The sequence below is a fragment of the Chaetura pelagica genome, unplaced genomic scaffold, assembly GCF_000747805.2.
Source record: "Chaetura pelagica isolate M959 unplaced genomic scaffold, ChaPel_1.0 scaffold108, whole genome shotgun sequence".
Taxonomy (NCBI): domain Eukaryota; kingdom Metazoa; phylum Chordata; class Aves; order Apodiformes; family Apodidae; genus Chaetura; species Chaetura pelagica.
In genome coordinates, this window is record NW_009970718.1 from 1,604,340 (window position 1) to 1,627,657 (window position 23,318).

General features: G+C 35.0%; 1 protein-coding gene across 5 annotated transcripts in view; it reads left to right on the top strand.

Annotated features, from left to right (window-relative positions):
* Positions 1–23,318, top strand: part of NRCAM (neuronal cell adhesion molecule) — a 66,912-nt gene that overhangs the window by 23,352 nt on the left and 20,242 nt on the right. For 2 of the 5 annotated variants that reach the window (XM_010006273.1, XM_010006271.1), the window contains 15 exons: positions 582–725; positions 1,708–1,819; positions 2,139–2,305; positions 2,388–2,535; positions 3,077–3,201; positions 4,050–4,079; positions 5,278–5,379; positions 8,058–8,255; positions 8,369–8,439; positions 9,250–9,475; positions 9,619–9,734; positions 13,257–13,461; positions 13,662–13,784; positions 14,802–14,978; positions 16,113–16,148. In XM_010006273.1, coding sequence (XP_010004575.1) covers positions 582–725; positions 1,708–1,819; positions 2,139–2,305; positions 2,388–2,535; positions 3,077–3,201; positions 4,050–4,079; positions 5,278–5,379; positions 8,058–8,255; positions 8,369–8,439; positions 9,250–9,475; positions 9,619–9,734; positions 13,257–13,461; positions 13,662–13,784; positions 14,802–14,978; positions 16,113–16,148 — 1,980 coding nt within the window. The remainder of the gene's footprint in view (positions 1–581; positions 726–1,707; positions 1,820–2,138; positions 2,306–2,387; positions 2,536–3,076; positions 3,202–4,049; positions 4,080–5,277; positions 5,380–8,057; positions 8,256–8,368; positions 8,440–9,249; positions 9,476–9,618; positions 9,735–13,256; positions 13,462–13,661; positions 13,785–14,801; positions 14,979–16,112; positions 16,149–23,318) is intronic. The other 3 variants (XM_010006272.1, XM_010006275.1, XM_010006274.1) reach the window with 2 other exon arrangements.

The window sequence follows — 23,318 nt, forward strand, 5'->3', positions numbered from 1 at the left end:
AGTGCCACCTACCGAATTACTATCACTGCTCTTGTGAAGACTGTGTGAAAGATTTACTTAATTTTACTCTGAGATACTTTTCAACTGCATAAGGCTATTTTTATGTTTGGATAATTATTTATAATGTAACCACTGACTTGAAAAGCTGAAACCTTTAAGTTATAGAGGATTGTAAAGTTCTAGTGTCATTCTAACATAATTTTCTCTTGACACTCAGAAGTATTTCCTAATTTTTTTCTGATATTGTCTGTATTTGCCTCAGTCTTGTCATATCAGTATTTTTCCTTTATAATGCATGCAAATATCATCTCAGGTTCTCTTATTTGAAAAAAAAACAACAAACACAAGACAATCCTTCAAGCAATGTGAACTGTACCATCCTGAGCTATATAGTTGTAGAATTGCAATAGCTTCCTTAATTATATTGAAATTCAAATCTCAACTATTGAACAGTCACCCAGGATTTTAAAAGAAAGGGTATATTGTTCTTTCAAGCTGTTTCTTCTTTGCAGAAGTATGAAACATATAAGCCAACAGCAATTTAGGAAAAATAATTTTATATATTTTTTTAACCTTAACAGTTGCTCCAGAAGACCCCAGCAGAAAGGTAGATGGTGATACCATTATTTTCTCACATGTGCAAGAAAGGTCAAGTGCTGTCTATCAGTGCAATGCTTCTAATGAATATGGATACTTGCTGGCAAATGCGTTTGTCAATGTTCTGGGTAAGAAACAGTTTTTATATTTTTCCCTTTTCTTGCATGTTCATTTGTCTCTGGTTACTACACAGATTGCATACTCAGGCCTTCCTTGAGGTTATCAGGGGGGGAGGGGAGGGGGTATGCATTTCCTAAGCCTTGTAAAAGGCAAAGGTAAACATACCTTGTTTTCTGTAGGATATTTCTGAATATCACTTTCAGTGATTTGAATAAATCACTGAAAGTGAATTTGGAATAAATTTTACCTCTTTTTATTTGTTTATGTAAATCAGGCAAGCAGAAGCATAACAAATAAGGCAGGAATTAATATTCCTTAAGTTTGTAGATTTCAGTACATTGACTGTGGGTGTTTTGCATCAGTTAAATAGATGATCTCCAAATCGCTATTGCAAGAGTACATGACTTGTGCATTTGTCATGAAGGTCCCCTGAGAATGTGCTTGTAGTTACAAGATACTGTGGCCTCTAATTCTTCTCACTGAATTTAACAAAGCTAGAAGCAAAGCCCTGGCAGACTGACTTCTGAAGAGTCTTCTTCTGGAAGTGGCAGATCTTTTGATTGAGGGACACTGTCCTTTATATGAAAGAACTCACTTTAGTTCCATTGTTCCTTTAAAAAATGTAAGTGTTTCGCAGAAAATATATCTTAGGTTCTTTCTGCTTGCAGATTTGTTTAGAATTATGTAGTTCAGTGTGTTCCCAGGAGTTTCTCTACTTGAAGTCTATTACATTTTTCAAATTAAATAATTGCCTTTGGTGCCCATTCCTATTGCTTTTAAACAAGAAAGAAACATTTGGTTTTCACAAGATAATTCTGCTACATTAATATTTCCTCAGGCTTCTGGGAGTAGAATATATGTAGACCTAGACTGAGACCAGAAATCACTTCAGAGGGGAATGTTAACATATAATTCTTTAGGCCATTCTTATGTCTTAGTGTTTTGTGTTTAAATCTTTGTATCTATAACCAGATATCTTTGTCCTTTCAGCTGAGCCACCAAGAATTCTAACTCCTGTTAATAAACTGTATCAAGTCATCGCAGATAGTCCCGCATTGCTAGACTGTGCTTATTTTGGTTCACCTAAGCCTGAAATTGAATGGTAAGCTGTAATTGTTGTGCTTAAGTTATGTAGAAAGAGCATGTTACTTCTATGGAAGCAAACATCTGAAGTTGTATATATCGTTTTACTCTATTTACAATTTATGTAGTTTATTCTTTAACATATACTGATCACAATACAGTAATACAATATTACGTATACTTAATGTAACAAGAGTTATCTCTTTAAAGTCAGTTTTAATTTCTTTATTTGATTCTATCTGTTTTCTAATGTGACAGTCCCAAGTTTCCATTTCTGATAATAAAGTACAACAGAATGTAACTATGATTTGGATAGTGATATTACCTTTTATCTAAAGGTTTAAGGGAGTAAAAGGTAGCATCTTGCGTGGAAATGAATATGTTTTCCATGATAATGGAACCTTGGAAATTCCGGTGGCTCAAAAGGATAGTGCTGGCACGTACACGTGTGTAGCAAGGAATGAATTAGGAAAGACACAAAATGAGGTGCAATTGGAAGTTAAAGGTAAGAAATTAATTACTCTTTCATCACAGATTACTATGGAATTTCAGACTTTCTAAATATCTAATAGTAATTTAAATTTCAGATCCAACAATGATAATTAAACAGCCAGAATACAAAGTGATTCAGAGATATGGCCAAGTTTCATTTGAGTGTATAATAAAACATGATTCTACCTTATTACCAACAATCATATGGTTGAAGGACAATTATGAACTGCCAGATGATGAAAGGTATGAACAAAATAATTTTATTTTATTTTTAATTTTCTAGGGTTTTTTGCCTGCTTCTTTTCCCAATCTTTGAAAGAAACATTAACCTATTGACATTTTCCAAAGAAGACTGATAAATATCATTGCTATCCCATATTTGGTGATTAAAGGAATTACCTGGTATGGTGAAAATATTGAGATAGAATTCAAAGTCAAACAATATGTAAAAAATTGGAATTGTGCACATTGTGTATATCAATTGTATAGAGAAGGTAATTAGTGTGGAAGCCGAAGGGATAATGGAAGGTAATTTTGCTTAGATCAGAGATAATTACAAGTTTTTCAGTTTAATTGGAATTAAAGCACATTAGGATAGACAGTTACTGTGGGAAGATTGTGAGGAGCAGTGTAGAAAAGGTGGGCATAGTCCCATAGCCTACACTGCTGTCTCAGTGTTTGCTGAAATGCATGAGTATGTGGGAATTAGATGATGTCTTATTCAAGTTCCTTATAACAGCAACAGTTACTGAAAAATCAGTGTCTTAATCTGTTGTATTTTCAGGTTTCTAGTTGGTAAAGACAACTTGACCATTATGAATGTAACTGATAAAGACGATGGAACATACACTTGCATAGTCAATACTACTCTGGACAGTGTTTCAGCAAGTGCTATGCTTACTGTTGTTGGTAAGAGTACTCTCAAACTTTATGACAGCAGAACTGTGTTTAATCACTGTTAAGTATGAAAACAGCATTAGCTTTAAAATTAAGAGTAAAAACATAGTTTTCATTTCTAGGACAGGACAAAGGAAATACCCCTTTTAAAAAACGTTTCAGTTTATTAAAACCAGAGTTTTACCCTAAAGTTTACCTTTGAATCAGCTGCTTATGAAAGTGTCCAGTAGCTACAGGACACATTCAGTTTCATGCTTTATTTTATTTGTATCACATATTGCAGAGTATTTGAACTTAAACATGTTACCTCGGGAGTCTCTTTCACAACTAAACTATTCTTCAGAAAGACTGAGCATGCTAGATATCTGACTTCAGAAGGATTTTCTTTTTAAATTACTTCTCTATGTTAAGTTTCTATGATTGCAGATTGTTACAAAATATGTTAGTTAATTTGCCCCTTCTCCCAGTTTGTAAGAAAGGTTAAAGTAAATGTCCTGAATGATTCTTACCTGAGTTCAAGCTGAGATTCAGAGTCAAATATGCTTGTATTTTGAAATTGTGAGTATTCTTATGCCTATCCAGGTATGATATACACCAAACATCTGGTACTTATTTAGAAAGTTTTATAAGACTGTTTATTTATTTTCTTGATCTATCCTTGTTTTAAAAAATGGGTAAAATATTCCATAATACTTTTATAGCTTTTCATTGAAAAATAATCAATATATTACTTAAAATAAGCCATTTACTTTCAGTAAGTTAACTTTTCTTTGTCATAAATAATTACCTTTAACAGCCTACAGTATTCTGTTTCTTTGGCTACTAACTGATTAAACCCTTTATATTAATGTTCTTTTCAGCTGCTCCTCCAACTCCAGCTATCATTTACGGTAAACTAATACGAAGTTCTTTTTCTACATCATCTGCCAGATGTATTTCATTTGCCTATTGCAAAGTTCAACATATTTTCTTTTTGTCCCTTTTTCCTGTGTTTTTGTGTGTATATGTGTGTGGTTTCATCCCATTTTATGAGCTATTTTGTTACCGGAGTACTGGACTGTGGAATTTTACAATGCAGGCTGCTTTTTATTTTAGGGAATAAATAATTTTCAGACCTAAATTCTTTGTATTTAATGTTGGCTACAGTGTGATAATGTTTTTCTCACACAGAACACACTAATACAATTTAGTTGTATAATAGATTTAAGTTTTAAAAAGTAAACCCATCTGTTTGTTGAAAGCTAATACATTATCACAGAACTTGCACCAAGCAAATTATGACATGTTTTTACATTGCCTTTAAGGACAGCTTTATAGGCCTGTTGCACTTTATTTCATACGTTGTCTTTATTTTCTTTCACTCACATAATGGATAGGTCCATGTTGACCAGTTTGGTTTGTGATTGATGAACTTGCTAATAAGGATTTTAAAATTAAAGCTGAAATACACCAAAAGATCTGTCTGCCAGGTACAGTCTTAAATTTGACAGCTTACAGCCCTCAATTTGGTAACTTTTTTTCTCAATTTGGACTTTAAAATGCAATATAATGTACCTAAATACACTCAGTGTAAAAACTTAAGCATTTTTTTATAAATCCTGTCACATTCAGTGAAAATGCTTATGTATTCTTATACTCACCAGTCTTGATTTTTCTGTAACAAATTGTAAAATGAATTATTTTTACCAATTTGGAACAGACAATTACATCTTTATGCATTACGAATACGTATATGAGCAGCTTGCTTGGTATTTCAGGGTTTTTATAAAATACAGCAAAAAATAAATAAAATAAACATGCATTTCATAATTTTTTGCAACCCATTACATTTTTATACCACGGTGCAGTCACACGTAGATAAAATTAAATAGATTCTTGTTAATGTATAGAAGTTTCCAGGTGCATCAGTTCTCCATTATATTTCTGTTTTGTATCAAGTGCATGGTAATGGTCATTAAGTCATGCTTACGTGAGTATTTGAACCGTCCTGTATTTGTGGAATTCTTTGACTGGAATGTAAGGATTTTTTCAAAGACAAAACTACATTATCTGTTGTGATTATTTATTTTGTGTTCACTTGATTTACAGCTCGGCCAAATCCTCCCTTTGACTTGGAACTGACAGGTCAACTAGAAAGAAGCATTGAACTCTCATGGATACCAGGAGATGAGAATAACAGCCCCATTACAAGTATGTTTGTTTGTATCTATTGCATTATGTGAACAGCATCAGTTAATTCTTCTCAGATACCAAAATAGTTCTGAAATAAATTTTGTGTGCGGTGTGGGAGAATGGTAAATTACTTCACTACAGTTGCCACTTATTTACATAACAAAAATTCACTGAATGTAATGTGCTGTACAGCCAAGCATAAAGACTTGTTTGCTGCCCTAAAAACTGGGCTTTTGATTAAAAAACCTTGTGTTAGCACAGAAGTTGATACCATGTGAGCTTTGTCTGGCAAGGTCTGGTCTTATGAATATGTAGAGAGTAGACTTGTTAATTAGTTCAGTAAAAAGCTACTTATACATACTTCTGAAGCAGATCACTACTAACATCTTGCATTAACTCCTTTGTAATTCATATGAAATTGAGATGACATCAGTACCAATATTTTTAGGGATTATTCATCCCTACTGATACAGAAGCTTATTCTTCATTAAAACATAAGGAAAATGTTTTTTTTTCTTATTCAGACAGTGGAATAAAGCATATCCCTAAGACAGAGAATATAAACATCTATAAACTTCTGTGATAGAAAATTGATCTTAAATACTGTTATTCCTCCCAGTAGAAAACTATGAAAGATGCTCTTGCTTATGTTGAGAAAGGATGTAGAGGGCATTTAGGAGGAAGGAAGAAGGATGTTACTATATGTTTTCCAAAAAATAATAGAATCAGGAAGATCTGTCAGGGTGATGTTTTAGATATGAGCAACTTAGTATAATTATTTAATGATTTATTCAGTGCATTTTTAGTTAATAACTGCCACAAGTTAGCCAGACCTGTCTACATGTTGTTATACTTGGAATGAATAAACTAGGCCCATGTATTGGGTGTCGCTCTTCAGGGTCTGCTGCTGGTCAGTATGAACACTGTTTACAAACCATAAGGATCAGGCATCTGGAAATGAAGTTCAGTACAAAACAGAATTTCAAAGCACATCAAAGATGTTGATTGCATTTTAATGAAGCGCTAAGGGATTTTGCTGAAGTTTTACACTTTCAGATATATTTAAAGTATATCAACTAGTAATACACTTTAAAAAATATAATATATAGTAGTTTAATGTAAATGGAATCACAGAATCACACAGAATCACAGAATAGTCACTGAGTCCAACCATCCACCCAGGAAAAAAAGAAAAAGGAAAACCAGAAAACCACAGCCACACACTCCACAAAACCAACAACAACACACAACCCCGAAAACCCCACCATGCCCACTAGAGCATGCCCTGAAGTGCCACATCTACATGTTTCTTGGATACCTCAAAGGATGGTGACTCCACCACCTCCCTGGCCAGGCTGTTCCAGTGACTGACCACTCTTTCAATATAGAAATTCTTCCTAATATCCAATCTAAACCTCCCCTGGCATAACTTCAGGCCATTTCTTCTAGTCCTATCATTAGTCACTTGGGAGAAAAGGCCAACACCCACCTCCCCACAACCTCCTTTCAGGTAGTTGTTTAGAGCAGTGAGGTCTCCCCTCAGCCTCCACTTCTTCAAAACAAAACAACCCCAGTTTCCTCAGCCACTCCTCATATGACTTGATGGCTAGTCCCTTTGCCAGCTTGGTTGCTCTTCTCTGGACTTGCTCCAGCACCTCAGTGTCCTTGTAGTGAGAGGCCCAGAACTGAACACAGTACTCAAGATGCAGCCTCACCAGTGATGAGTTAAAGGGCTGTGGGAAAAATGTTCTTTTCTTCCCCACATAAGTATAAACCAAATAATAATTTCCCTACTCCTGCTGGCCATGCTATTCCTGATGCAGGCCAGGATGCTGTTTGTCTTCTTGGCCACCTGGGCACATTTCTGGCTCATGTTCAGCCTGCTGTAAAACAGCACCCCCAGGTCCTTTTCTGCTGAGCAGCTTTCCAGCCACTCTTCCCCAAGCCTGGTTCTTCTTAAGTGTTTAAAAAATTTACATCTCATATCTAAGAGCAGAAAGTTTTTTTGCTGTTCCAGAGCAGAAAGAAATGTCCTTTTGTCTTTGATAATGAATATTTTCCTTTTTGAAATTCTGCAAAACCTGACGTTATATATTCAGTGAAATCTTAACTGTAATCATCATAATGTTCAGAGAACTCTTGAGAAATGTAGCTTCTGAACATACATTCTTTGACTTAATTTGAAGATTCTGAAAAGTGCTCTCAAAAACCTTCCTCAAGTATTGGTTCTTGACTTTAGATAGTTCTTCACTAAATCATCTCACTGGGAGAAATGGAAAACTCAGAGTTTTAATATTGTACAAATACTACCTACTGTCAGCTTGAAACAACTAAGACATTTGTCAGCCAATAATGCTTTTACATCAAAATTCCAGTCTTGTCCCACCATCTTGCTGTGATAGTTCAAGGGTTCCTGTTACTTTAAAATCCAGTATCTGAGAGAGGCTCTTGTAATAATGTGTTACCTGACAGGTAGCTGCATTAATGAGATTACTAAACAGTAAAAGTATGAGTGTTTTAATTCTATTTCTACCTAGTCATTACTTTTGAGATTGACATTGCAGATCTGTGTCCTGGTTTATCAACTTCCATTTTGATTCCCATTATTTTTAAAACATTGATTCAGAAATGCCTACACTGATCTAGAAAAGTGTTGCAAGTTTTGACATGAAGTTGGATTAAATTTCTCTTTACAGGCTTTGTGATTGAATATGAAGATGGGCTGCATGAACCAGGAGTATGGCATTACCAGACAGAAGTTCCTGGAACTCAGACAACAGTACAGTTGAAGTTGTCTCCATACGTCAACTACTCATTCCGTGTGATTGCTGTCAATGAGATTGGCAGAAGTCAGCCTAGTGAACCATCTGAGCAGTACCTGACAAAATCTGCAAGTAAATAACTATTCCCACTTACCAGTGATTGATTTATACTATAAATGGCATTGAATTTGCTTGGAATGCAAACAGCAGTCAGTCTTGTTCACATGTACATTTTTTGTCTTTAGACCCTGATGAAAATCCTTCAAATGTGCAAGGGATAGGCTCAGAACCTGATAATCTGGTAATAACCTGGGAGGTAAGTTTGTTTTTTTCAAGGTTTCGTTTGTTTGTTTACAGGTCTGTGAGTAGCATTTGTTTACAGAAATAATGTAACTGAAGACATTATGAGAATACCCATTGCATTACTTGCTTAAAACCTTCTCAAAAAAGACTAAAAATCTGGACATCTCCCCATCTTCATTTTCAGGGAAAAGCTGCATGCATTATAAAAAAAAAAAAAAAATCAAGGTGCCTTATTTTCCTTGAGTATTTTCTCAAGATAAGCCATTTAGTAATACAGGATGTTTTGGTGCTCATTTAGGAACTTAAATATGTAAATTTTGGTCTTATTTTTAGAATTAATTCTAATGTGAATCCTACTTCTACTCTCAACTTTTGAGAGAAATTAAATTATTGTGCAATTTTCCACTAAAAAACTTCTGTGGAAAAGTTGTCTCTATGTTGCCCTTACCAGCATGACAGGAGCTCAAGGACAGCCATGTAGAACCAATTTCCTATCCCAGGCAGGAAACATTGTCTAGAGAGCTCTGCTTGCAGGGAGCTGGTGTAAGTCTGGTTTTCCCTCTTCCACCTTTATGGAATATTAGAAAACAAAAAATATATATATGGAAATCACAAGGTATGGTTGCATGAAAACAACTGAACTGACCTCCTGTAAAAGCTAAATTGCTTAGCTTGGAAATTTCAGCAGTGCTTCTCTGTCACAGAACACAGTGGTGAATTTTGAGTAAAATTCTAAAGAATCATTATATTTCATTTGTGACTTTTTTTTTTTTTTTAAGATGCTTCAGAATATTTTTAAAACAATTTAATTCTTTCATTTCAGTCTTTGAAAGGTTTTCAGTCTAATGGACCGGGGCTTCAGTACAAAGTCAGCTGGCGTCAGAAAGATGTTGATGATGAATGGACATCTGTTATAGTTGCAAATGTATCTAAATATATTGTGTCTGGTACACCAACTTTTGTTCCCTATGAAATAAAAGTACAAGCTTTAAATGACCTGGGATATGCACCAGAGCCATCAGAGGTGGTTGGACATTCAGGGGAAGACTGTAAGTTTTGTAGTTTGACTCAAGTGTATTAATTAAAAATAATTAAATCCGTAACTTAAATGGGTATTTTAAACATTCCTTGAATGCCATGTTCGTGTGGTGTCTCGTTCTAACTCGGTACTTGTGCCATCCTCTTTACACAGTGCCAATGGTTGCTCCAGGCAATGTGCAGGTTTATGTTATTAACAGCACCTTAGCAAAGGTGCACTGGGACCCAGTTCCACTAAAAACTGTCCGAGGACACCTACAAGGGTACAAGGTAAGTACAGTCAAAAGCTTTCTGTTCCTTGTTTATTAAAATAGATGACTCTACCTAGATGAGTATGTATCCAGACTGAAGTAACTGACATAAAATGACGCTTGCTTTTCAGTGAGCTCACAAGTTTTGCTGACAAGAGCAAGAACACTAATAGAATTAGTGTTCAGCCATGTTCCACCCTCCTCTGATGTTGTCCTTGAAGAAAAATGGGATATATTTGCAATTAAATTTGCACACATTGTATATATTTTAAAAATTGTAATAGTTTTACAGGTCTTATTCCATAAGGTTATTTAGAGACTGAGGAGAAATATTTTCTGTAGGAGTTGCTTTTAGTTCTAATACTAAGATTACCTATCTTCTCCCATAATATGATTAATGACATCTTGAATTCTGAGTAACTGGCCAAGTGCTAGCTGCTGTCAGGTGCTGTCTTTCTGGGGGCCAGGAAAAAGCTCAGTTTAAAAGCTCGGTTTAAGGAGATAGGAAATGGTGGAAGATTAGTAGTGTACATACAACTCAAAGAAGCTTAGTGTAAGATAATGTGCTGGCTTTGATGATAACTGAGAAGGCTGTGTTGGAGACAGAAGACTGCAATTAATAGAGGATGGGAGACAGAAGTACTTCAAGGTTTGAAACTGGGAGAACTGGTGTTCCTGGAGGACAGGGAAAATCTGATGGCAAAAGTTGCAGAGGTTGCACCGGAAGTCCACCAGAAACAACTCAAGATTGGAAACTGCAGAAGCATAGTGGACTGGTTGTAGAGGGAAGACGTGAATGAGAGGATATATTGACTTCCTATGCAGTGATAGAAGAAAATAAAAAATAATTACTTCTGTGCTCCTCACAATACAAACTAGTTATACAGCCGAAACTAGATTACTTCATAAGCAAACTAGTTTAAATTACTTCTGTTTAAATGAAAGTAGGAAAAAAAAACCACAAAAAGAGTAAATAGTGTTTGGAGTGAATAAATGTACATCATACTTATAAGATGAAGAACTAGCATTCAAGAGCACTGCAGCTAAACTGGAGTGCATTACAGCTGATCATCACACGGATATGAGTTCTTGGTATATGGATGTCATTTCTGTCACATAAAATGCCACTGTCCAGAGAGACGAAAGCTAGTTCTGTATGAGCTAGCATAAGTATTTGTAGTTACTTTGGTGCTTTGCCCTAGATAATAAATTTGGCTGAGAAACAAGACTTATTACTGTGTTAGATGTTTATCTGTTAGATGACAGTCTGATATCAACCTAGTATTTCACACAGAAATGTGCAACCAAAAGAAAGCAGCCATTATGTGAGGATGAAAGAGTTAGTTTTAGTGAAGTTAATCCCTTATTATTAATCCACTTACAGTGACCCTAACGCTCATAATTCAAATCACTTGATTTCTGTCAAAGATCATTAATAATACAAAAAGATCTATAGACAAAATGTCTGCCTGTACCTCAGGTGTTAAGTTCTCACCTGTCAGAATCATGGAATGGTTTGAGTTGGAAGGGACCTTAAAGATCATCTAGTTCATGGTTGTAGTGAGTTGTCATCATCCCAAGTTTAAGTGAAGATTTCTTTTTCCTCAGACTTTTTCTCTGAGGGTTATTTCCTGTTCTGTATTTGCTAATGGGTTGCACACTTTCCCCTTGATTTGGTCTAAGAGGTTAGTCCTGCCATGATTACTTCTGTGTAGTGTAGTAGTACTCTGTGTGTAGTATGATTTTTTTTTCTGTGGGGAGGAGAACCACACAATTACACAAAGCTAAGCAAAGCAGAAGCTAAAATAACCAAAAATAAAACAAACTCAAGACCACAGGATTGACAACAGACCTGATCACTGAGTAGTTTTGCTATTATGGATAGGACAAACAAGATAATGGTATATCCTTGTGTAAGTTGCAGATGCAGCAGAAGTTTCTTAATTAATTTTTGCAGAGACAGCTACACAAGCTAAAGTAGGTTAAAAAATGGCATGACAAGTCCCAACACCTAGTGGATAGTTATTGTTATAAATCTTTCTCTGAAATCAAGCTGAAAAATTCTCATGGGTGTCAAGTATGCTGTAAGTGGCTTACTTGTTGCCATAGCTTACAAAGCACATGACTAGTTCCTTTTAAACATGTTAGCAAAATCCTTGTAGCAAACTCAGGATTTCCTAATTATTAAAATTATTTCAGGTAGCACAATATTCAGTGTTGCATTAGTGACACATTTTTTGGTAAAGAGAAGGGTATTTCTCTAAAGAGTCACATCATGAAGACACATGTATGAAGAAAGCAGGAAGATATCTATGAAGCAGCAGTCTACAGCACATCATCTATATTTTGCTGTTGTGTTAATCTAGCTGTTATTTGATATACTGTGTTACTATAAAGGTTTCAAACCTAACAAGAAATTTTAAACGTAATTATTATCACTGTTACTCCTGCCATTTTTTTTTTTTCCTTTTATTCCTATGAATTCAGTAGTTATGTGAAAAAGGTGATGCCGTCTCTTACTGTTGTATTCCTCTTCCAAATCACTGTTTATCAAACACAGTTTATTGAAACTCTCTTTCAGTTTCAGCCTCGCTAGTGACAAGCGGTGATCCAAATATTAGAATGTGCTTTGTGGAAAGTTACTGGCTAAAAATTCTTAAAATATCATTAACTATACCTGATGAGTTTCAGTGCTGATAGTATCAACACTTCAAGCTTTTGTTAACTTGTAAATGGCTTTCTACACTAGTTGGTAGGATGAGAGCTGCAGGATGACAGCTGGTGGTGTTCAAAAACATTAGCTCCGGCACTTCACAGTGATAAGAGTGAAATAATACGTTGTTAGCAATAGAACTGGTGTTAGTGTATCATTGCTTTATAAACCGTCTAGCTAGGCTTTGTAAGTCTTACCAATTCCCTTTTTGAGTTCATATGTGAAATTCCAGCTCCCTTAATTAAAGAGGTGTTTTGTAGTTGGCTTAAATTGAACCAGGATTTTACCCACTTACATTGCTTTATCAGTTTTAGCGTGTGATAATGCATGTGTGAATATTATGCTGTGAAAAATTAACACTGAAGTATTTGAAGGTGACAATCCTAGGAGTAACCCAAGTCTTTATAGGGGAAACTGTTAATATATTTCCAGATATCATGGTAGAAAGACTGTGTAGTAAAGGAAGTGCAGTCAAGGTAATCACCTGTAAAGCTTGTCTGCAGGAGTGGATACTATGAATTATTTCTGCCTCTCAGATGGACTTGTTCACGTGAGAACCATCACATACTAAAGCAATTCCAAACCAGAAAATGAATCAAACTCGCTATGAACATGAGCAGAACTGTCAGGTGATAGTCTTCACCCCTTTGTGTAGATATGACTGTTTTTGGATACGGTCTGTTTCTGGTGCAGGAAAGCTCTGTCTCACCTGAGTTTATTAAAATCGCAGTTATCCCTATCTATATTTCACAGATACTCATGGAAAAGCTTAGAGTTGGTAAGATTAGAACACCTAAACACTCACTGTAGATTTTCTTTTGTCTTTAGGTTTACTACTGGAAAGTGCAGAGTCTATCCAGAAGGAGTAGGCGGCATGTAGAAAAAAAGATCTTGACTTTCAGGGGAAACAAGACTTTTGGAATGTTGCCAGGGCTGGAGCCCTATAGTTCTTACAAGCTGAATGTTAGAGTTGTTAATGGTAAAGGAGAAGGACCAGCAAGCCCAGACAAAGTATTTAAGACCCCTGAAGGAGGTACGAAATGAGAAAGCTAGAGAATGAACTACATGTGGTATATTCAGAAATAGAACACTAAGAGTGCAATAGCTGAATTTGCATCTTGGACATAATAAAATAATAATCTGGCTCAATATAGTAATATTCTTAAGAATTAAAATTTCATGAGCTGCTCTAAGTTCATCTACTTTGTATTTACTGTGTATTTTTTTAAAAAGTTCCTAGCTCACCCTCCTTTTTGAAGATTACTAACCCAACGCTGGACTCTCTGACTCTGGAGTGGGGTTCACCTACCCATCCAAATGGTGTTTTGACATCATATGTACTGAAGTTTCAGCCAAGTAAGTTAATTTTGAATATATTTTTGGATAATATACCTATAAAGTAGAAATCTGTTTATTAAGGAAAAAAATAATTGTAAATTTATAATGTACAAAAGATATTATTTCATTGTAGATACCAAGTTTGAAAAAGATTAATGTGTTTTCACAAATTAGATTACTCTACTTGGTAAACTTCACTTGCTCAAGTACAACATTAGCATTTTTCCATTACTTTTATTTCTTCTAACCATCCTTCACAGAAAAATGGATGTGAAGTCCTACAGATATGTGACAGCCAAGTTATAAGCAAGATACTGCCACCCACAAATCCTGTATTCTAACTGCAGAAAAAACATCATTGGAAGTAGATCAAAATTCTTCCAGTTACATTGTTGTCTGCTTCTTCATTTTTCATGGTATTTTGTTTTTAAAATGAAAAAAAAAAATAAAAATGTGCCATTTACTCATAGCACAGCTAGAAATCACTCCCTTAAGATCCCCATGCCACTGCATACTTGCCAGAAATTTATCAGCAGTGACACTGGAAATTTAGAGATTTGGGTGCACGGAACAGTTAAGGAAATTTGTTTATTTCCACTGTTCCTTGGCATTAGATACAAGTGACTTCAGTTGTTGTGTTTTTTTCCTAAGTATACTGAATTTATTATGGGTCAACTATTTAAGAGTTTCAGAATTTTTTCATGATGCGTGTTTTGAATGTATGTAAGTCCAGATGATTTGATGTGGATTCAGTTGCCTTGGATTCAGGTACTTTCAAGAACTGAATTTGAACTTTAAAAACTTGCAGGTGTTTCCTATCTCTCTGTTTACTTTTGCCCCCTCACATAGATCCTTTTTTCACAAAGATCACTGTCTTATGAAACTAAAGATTATCATTCATATAAGCTGAAATGAACAATGCAGCAGACAAACAAAACGAATAAATACAAACAATAGAAGCCTGTTTTAACACAATGATAATATATGCAATTTTCCTAACTATCTCTGTTTTGTTTTTTTTTCTTGTAACAACAGTTAACAACACACATGAATTAGGTCCCTTGGTAGAGATAAGAATTCCTGCCAACGAGAGCAGCTTGATATTAAAAAATTTAAATTACAGCACACGGTACAAGTTTTACATTAATGCACAAACTTCAGTTGGATCAGGAAGTCAGATAACAGAAGAAGCAGTAACCATTATGGATGAAGGTAAGATGGGTATGTATAAAGAAAACCCATTGAGTTTAAAAAATTACTACAAATGTTGTTATAAATGTTACTACTCCTTCTTCCATTACAGGAATAGCAGCTACTAAATTTTCTCCAGGGCTTTCTTAAGTATATTATACACTAATAAAAGATTGTATAGAGTTTTTAAGAAAAGATGTGCAAACTTTTTCCACTGTAGTGGAAGCTCCAGAAGAGAAGTAAAGCCCCTCTTTTTGATACAAGTTTACAAGATCTAAGACTTTGGCTTCTCTGAGCTTCAAAGTTTCATGTAACTTTACATTTTAAGTGGTCTTCATCCATTCATCTATGCTGCTTCATTGACTGACAGAGAACAATACTGAAATGATGCAGCTTTTTGGCTAGAGGAAATTATATCTCTTTTGAGGGATCCAACAGATTCTGTGAGGTCTGAACTTTTTTTCACAGAGATAGCAAAATATGTAACTTCAAGAAAACTGCAGAAATAAATTTGTCATCTCTGGACCCAAGTACCTGGTGACATATAATACATAAATACTCTGAAGTGTATTGTTCAATCTTGTCATTTTTACATTTTTATTTCTTCATGTTGCAATTTTTGCATTTATAGACATTCTAGATCTCTGATTTTGGCAGTTGCTTGGTAGAAGATGTTATTTATTTAAATATGAAAGCTCATTGAAATAAGAGCTATTTAAAGCAGAGAGGAATTTTTGGGGGAATGCCTTTTATGACTTTGCGCATCTTAATATTAAAAGTCTATTTTGATACCATCTTTTAACTTATTTTTATGCTTAGTAAAATTATAGATTATTGAATTGCCATAGATGAGTTGGTATGCAATGCAGTTTCTCTGATAGTGTATCAAGGTTGCATACAAATACGTTTATTTTAAATAATGAATCTTAGAAAGCATGAGCAATAAAATTTTGTGAATGCATGTATGTTAATTTTTTTGTCTTGTAATAGTCTGTCAGTGTTCAGCATAATTGGGTTGTTTCTAATTTATTTGAATTAATACTTTTTATCTAGTTTGCATGCTTTCATGTTTTATAATGAAATTATATGTGTATGTTCCCTTTGGTGTTGTAACTAATTATATAGTGTTCCTGTTCTTGTTTTCCTCCATTAAAGCTGGTATTCTCCATCCTGCTGTAGGTGCAGGCAAAGGTAAAATGAAACTGCATGATTTATTAATGTGTGGATTTTGCAGTGTTGCAAATGGGGAAATTGCAGTGGTAAGGACAGAAAATCTTTGAATACACATTGCCATACAAAGTCTTAATCAGTGTTGGAATAAACAATTTCTAGGTTTTGTTGTTTTGGGGTTTTTTATTAGGAAAAAAAAATAAATCCAGGGTGCTTATTAATACCTTTTATGTGTGTGTTTTACCATAGAGTTCCAGGGAAATTCATTAGCTTTGCTTCAGCAAAGTCTAATTCTTTCTGAACATTTAACAGATGTATGTCATTGCCATAAATACTCGGGATCCAGGTGCACTAGGTCTGATTAGCTCAAGTAGAAAAAGCAGCACTTTTGCAAAGGAGGTTTTTTTGCTGCCTGTGCCATGCGCATCTTTTATTTCTAAAAAAAGAGATGCATTCTTGTTCTCACTGCTGATTAATGCTACTCATTTGATCACATTTATTTCATTTGGAAGCCAACTGTGCATAGGAGACATATGACTGACAATACCCTGTGCCTACTTCTCAGTTCAAGTATCAGATTTAATATACAAGCAGAGGGTTTCCTGCTGTCTCAGGTTTACAAATCTTGTCAGTCAGTGCTTGAGAATATTTCAATGAGTTATCATCCTTATTCCTGGATTCAGTAATATTTACTGCTTGATGATGCAGTTCTTCTGTCAAAGTGTTCTTCACATTTTAGCACCCAGATCTTAGGAGTTTTGATACCTTTACTGTCAGAAGCAAAGACAGACCTGAGGATTGCTACATAGCTATAAGACAGAAAGGTGTCTCTGTACTTATGTGTCATTAACACTAATGAAAGCTACGCTTCAGATTCTCGGACCATAAACATCCCCTCTAATAAATTGTATATTACATACTCAGTGTTTTTTACAAACTTGGAAGAGACAGCATAAAATTGTTTTACATGCATTTTTTTTCAGTTTAATGATCAAGTGTTTTGAATTATAATAGCACCAAAAATCACTTCATTCACTCAATCTGGTATAAATCAGAAACAAAATAATAATACATGCATTTGTGCATATATATTTATATATGTATATGAGTGTATTCTAATGTCAGATGCATTTCTGGTAAGTGTATGGAGTTAAGACTTTATTTTAATGACAAGTCTTTCTTACTGTTATTTAGTCTAGTTGTAGCTGACAAGTCAGCACAGATTGCAACAATCAAAGTGGCTTTTAGTCCTGGACATTAACAGCCAGAAATGTAAATTAAGTTCTTGTTATTTATAGCTGACTATAAAAATTCATGCAAGGCAAAATGGATTCTCTGTGTGAAACTAAGGTCTAATTATAGCTGTGTCACAGCCTGTGGCTAGCAGAAAGCATCTTATTTGTGAGATCAGCTGGAGCAGCTCACATTTCAGAGCTGTCATTTCAGATTCTCTGAAAACTAAGCAGATGTCTTTGTTTGGTTCCATGCCATTTATGGTTTCAAAGTTTTCACATATTCCTGTAGCATCTAGCTCTTACAATTGCAAAGAAAACTTTGGAACTGCAAACAGGATGGAACTAAAGCCATGACATCTGTTAGGACATCTGAGTTGCTGCAGGTCTGAGATGAATGTTCTCAGTGGTTACTTACGTTATCATGATTAACTGTTTTGCTACTGATCAGGGACTATGAGGAAGGAAAAGGGGGGTCATATTATCAAGATCAAGTGCCAAATTATTTGGTCTCATGAGTAGGTGGATTTAGAAGTTCGAAATACTCAGCCCACTCAAGAAGAAGCCATACTCAGCAGTCAATTTTTACTCCTCTGTTAAGTGCAGGAGGGCATATATACAGTTCTCACTAATGTGTACCCAAAGCCAAATCGAGAAGTTGAAGTTTAGATATTCTCAACTTTTCCTGTGATCTGTCAAAAACACCTGCTTTTCATTTTGAAGGGCAGAATTTACAAGAAAAATGTAATTATCTTTTCTCCCTCAATTTGAGCGCATTCCTCTTGAAAGTCAGGAAGACAATAGGTCCCAGATACATCCAGCCTAAATTGTACTGAAATTTCTGTATTTGGTGTTTTCTACTGGCTAGCTGGCCCTGAAGTCCTGCAACTTGGCCAGTCAGGAACATTAGACGCAAGGTGCTAGAGGTAATAAGATTATCTGAACCTGGGCAAGCAGTGCAACTTGGAGCATATTTCACTGCTCAGAGTAAAACTATATATTAAAGTGCAGAGGGAAATACTGCTATGGTAAATCTAAGAATCTTAGAGTGTCTTAATATTTTTATTGTAGTTCTGGAATGTATTCCCATCTCTTGACACCGTGTGTCTTTTGCCATCTTCTCGAATAGGCTTGGGCCCTTCATTGTCTTTTATTACTTTAAAAACGACGAAAATAACCACTTGACACTTTCGGAATTTGACCCAGCTGGGATTTTCTGATTAAAAGGACTGTAGTGCAGTTAAGTAAAGAAATCCAGTACATTCTAGACCATTAAGTAGAGAGCCAAATTCTGTTTATTTTTCCCTTTAGGTAAAGTAATAATTTTAGATGAAAACATGAAATATTAAGTCAAGGCTAAGGGGTTTAGATAAAGCAATTATTTATTTCTGTAGCTTGAATAGAACTTAGAAGCTCTGTTCAAATGGGGAGGCAATATAAGGAGAAAATTATTGTCACCCCATAATATAGGCATGATCCTAATAAAGAAATTCTTTAGACAAACAATCCCATGGCATCAAATAGCAGAAATGGAATGGGTCTTGGCAAAATACAAGAACTGAATGTTTTTTTTCTTTGCTAAGGACAACTTAACATAGGTCATCCCTGTCATTCTCTCACAATCCCACATGAGTAAATCATGAGACATTATTTTACTAGATGTTCAAATATCTTGTAGTTGGTACTCCTATTTGACTTGCACCATCTCTTTTCCTTTCTAATACTGTGATGTTATGAATGACTTAATTTGATCAAATTATGGCACTACAAAGGCAAAATATTTATCTTCTAAGAAACGTGTATTCTAAATGTGTTTGAAAACTGTGTATGTGAAACTGTTATACCCAGTATTAGAGTAGCAGTATGCATTGATATTGCCATTTATGTATTGATATCTAACAGCAAGCATGAGGCAACAGAGTTGTGAGAATAACTGAGGAATAAGAACATGCTTACATATAAAATAATAGTAGTAGTACCTGGAAAGTGACTCAGGTGATCATTGGAGTCTTTCCTAGCCTTTTCCATTAAAATTTTTAAATAACGGGACTACAGAGGCAGGAAGAGAATTCAAATTCAAACAGTGGTAGAAATTTAAGTTGCTAATTAAAATAGTCACACAGGCTCATTATTGTATTTTTGATAAACTGAAGTGTATGCAATCATACCATCCTGTTTCAGTCTCTACATTTCACAAGTCTTCTTGTTTCACTTTTCAGTTGCTTTTTTAGTCAACATTTTTTATTTCAAAGCAAGCTCTTGCAGTCTGCATGCATGCTGTCAGTGGTAACTGGCAGTCCTGAACTGCAATTAAAACAAGATTGTGAGATCACAATTACCTTAAATTGAAGCTAACTCTTCTTGTCAGTGCTGTCCTTAGTCTGGTCTGGCTTCTTTATGTGAATTTCACATCCCAAATATTATTGAAAGAAATACTTTTTGTTGCAAGGGAGAAAAACAAGTCATCTAGCCTCTGGGCTTGAAATTAGTCTTTTTTCTGTAGCTCTTCACTATAGGCTAGAAATGACCCCCAGCTGAATTCATATCTCTGATCTCTTCATAGAAGATAGGATCATCTCAGTTTTCTTTGTTCTGTACAAAATGCTGTTCTTTAAATAATTTTTCCTGCCCACCATCTGTTTTCCCTCCCTTCTCAAATCCTTTCACACAATGTCTCCATATTTCTTGCTAACAAGTTCAAGCTGCTTTTTATTTTCAGGTTGATTATAATATTTTTGTACTGCTCCTCAGCCTGTGAACTTCTTGACAGATCTATGTGATTCTTTCAGTATAGTCTGCTATGCAGGAACACTTTTTTGTCTTCTTTTAAGCCTACTAGGAACAATGATGATGCTTTGCATTGCGAGACTAGAGAAAACAATTATTGCAATGTAACGATTTCTGCAAATACCTTTCATTTTATTGACATCACACAAAATCCATCCCATGCTAAATGCTTATTAGTGAAGGTGTTTCTTGCATTTCTTCTGTCTTCTTTATTTCTTCCACTACAGGAATGGTCTTGCAATGGCCTGAATAATCTTAGAAGTGACTAATGCCCATTTCTCACTGCCAGAAATGGAATTAACTCTTACTTTTACATTGAGGCTTCAATTTCATACTGTGAAAGTTGTAGGCTAAGAAGCAAACAAAAGCAAAATTCTTTTCTGTGTCTTGCGGGCTCTAGCAGCATCTATTCCCTTTTTTCTTCATTCAAATGTGTGCTTGTCACTTACCTGTCATTTTTTCCTGGTGAATCCCAAGAAAATTCCTAAAGTTTAATCACTTTGGGGATTATATAATATATTATTCTGCTGAACTAAATCCTGACAGAGACTACCTATTCTGTTGTTAAAATCTGTTCATACCTCCTGTGATGTCTTACTATAGAGTGGTGTCTTACTGTAGAGTCTGTAGCCCAGGTGTAACTGTGTTATTTGGAGGAACTATATTTTTGAAAGGCTGGAAGATTAAATACAACTCTACAAAAAACTCTACTAAAAAAAGCACTAGAATTAACTTGAAAAGAAAGGGAAATTTTTCTTTGCACCTAGTCCTCTGAACAACTGGCAAATGCTTTTACACTGTATCTTGCTATGGGAATGAAACCCTGCTCAGAAGTGCCAGCTAAATTTTGCATTGTCCCATAGCGTGATTTTAAAAGCTTAATTTCCAGGAGGTCCATTGAATGAGAATGGGTCTGTATAAAAGCTGTAACTTATTAACAATCCATTCCCATAATTTTTAGAGTGAGGCTTTTGTCGTGCGTGGTCACAGATCATGAGAGCACAGTGCTCCACCACAGAAAGCTCCTGCTCCCCAAGAAAAAGCTTTCTGCCCCCCCCCTTTTTACAAACTGGTGCTTGTACATGCTGAGGGCTGCTGCCAACTGACAATTACACATATTTTGTGAACAGTGCTGGGTAACATATTGAAGAACTGAGGTTATTGTAATTAGAGGTGTGCTGATTGAGAAGACAAGAGTCTGGGTAGATTGGAGACAAGCTTTGAATGTTATAACTACTTCAGCTCTAGGCTTTCGTCACCTCAGGATACATCAGCCGTCTTGTATCTTATGCGTGTATTCATGTTGCAAATATGGCACATTTCACAGACTTAAAGAAAACTTTCCAGGCCTGATGGAAAATTAGATCAAGCAGTAGTGAAAAGAGGAAAAAATAATTAAAAAAAAAAATTAGAAAATGAATATGCTACTGAACAGAGATCTTTGTGCACTGTATTCAATAGGAAAAAAAGCAGAACTGAAATCTGACCAATTTCTACACATGGATAAGCCTATAAAAACAGCTATTGGTAAGAATCAGATAAGAGTATATATGATAAATGTAAGCATAAATAGGTCACTTTAGAGGATTTAGCAACTAAGACACCAAGAGAAGGAAGAAATTTTCAGAGCAAATTTAATTGTTCTATACAATTATATTAACTGAAGGAGATTCACAAGATACCAGATCTTTAATCTAACAGGCAACTCCTTAATCAGAGCAGAATCTGGAAACTGGAGATGGGAGAAAAAAACAACTGACCAATCAAAAACCAAACAAACAGAAAACAAACAACAAAGGAAACAAACAAAAACCCAAAACTCAAGTCAGGAGGTTTTACAGGACAGATTACTGTTGAATTTGCTTAGTGGTACAGAAGCTGTTTGTAATCTGGAGCCTTTCACACAAGATGAGACAGTTTCTGACATCCCCCAAGGATGAGAAAGGAGAAGTGAGGTGTAATTCTGTGGCATCTCTTTGCAAGAATTTGAAATAGATTATTGCTAATAGTTTCTTCTGTCTTTACCACTGGTGACAAATACCAGTCATACAGTTGTGCTGCTAATTACACATCTGTGGAAGAGCAAAATCTAGGAAAAGAAGTGTTGGAGAAAATATGTTTTAATGAAACAAAACAAGGTCATATTTAGAATACAATCCAGTTGTTTTCTTGACACAGAACAGATGCTTAGATGCTGATTGTAACAAATACTTGTTCCTTGTGCAAATGAACAAGGAAGTTTATATATCCTGTTTGCAATCTCAGACTCTGCACCTCTCTAAATTTAGAGCCTGCTATTCTTTCTTCTTGCTACCTTCAAGTGGCACAGACAAGCAGAAGCTAATCCCCTTGCATTACCACAGCGTATATGGTTACATCCTAGATTTCCCGTAGACAGATCAGAGTTTGGTTGTTGACTTAGTAACCTAGGTGGGTATTTTAAATCTAGTGCTTTCAATTTTTGTTCAGGTGTTTTTAGCCAATAAATAAATATTTTTAAATTATTATTTAAATAACATATTCTTTATTATTTTTGGTTGGTGAAAGAAATTTAATCTAAAATATATAAGCACAACTTACCTACGAAGACATCAAATGTGGAAGTAATTAGTTTAATATGATCTGAAGAGTTGATTGAGTACTTCTGGAATAGAATTAAGAAAAATTTTGTGGAAATATGGGGATAAAGAGTCTGATATTGTGAATGTTTTTAATAGTGAGAATACATTTTCAGGATAATTGGTGGAATTTGCATAAATTCAGTATTTAAATAAAACAAAACACAAGACCTCAAAAACTGTAGTTTCCTAGAATTGGTACTCCTAATTTTGTCTCTGCTAGAGGCCTGTATAGGGATTTATTTATTTTACTATGCCAAAGTAAGCCTTTTTTTTTTTTTCTTTGAGGCTTATTTGGAACTTCTTCCAGTCAGCCATATGAACAAACCCATCCTGTTTTGCAGAGTAAATTATTTAAGTATATAGATAAAATCTGTGCAGCACCTTTTGCCTTAACAACAGGCTTTTCCCCATTATTTCTTTTTCTTGTGTAGGTGAAGCCATTGGAATTCTGCCATTTGTCTTTACCAAGAGTAGGTTTTTACCTCTGATGTTTTGTGGTCGTTTGGGAAGTATTTTTTATGTTGTTTCTAACAGAAAACATTTTCAGCAGG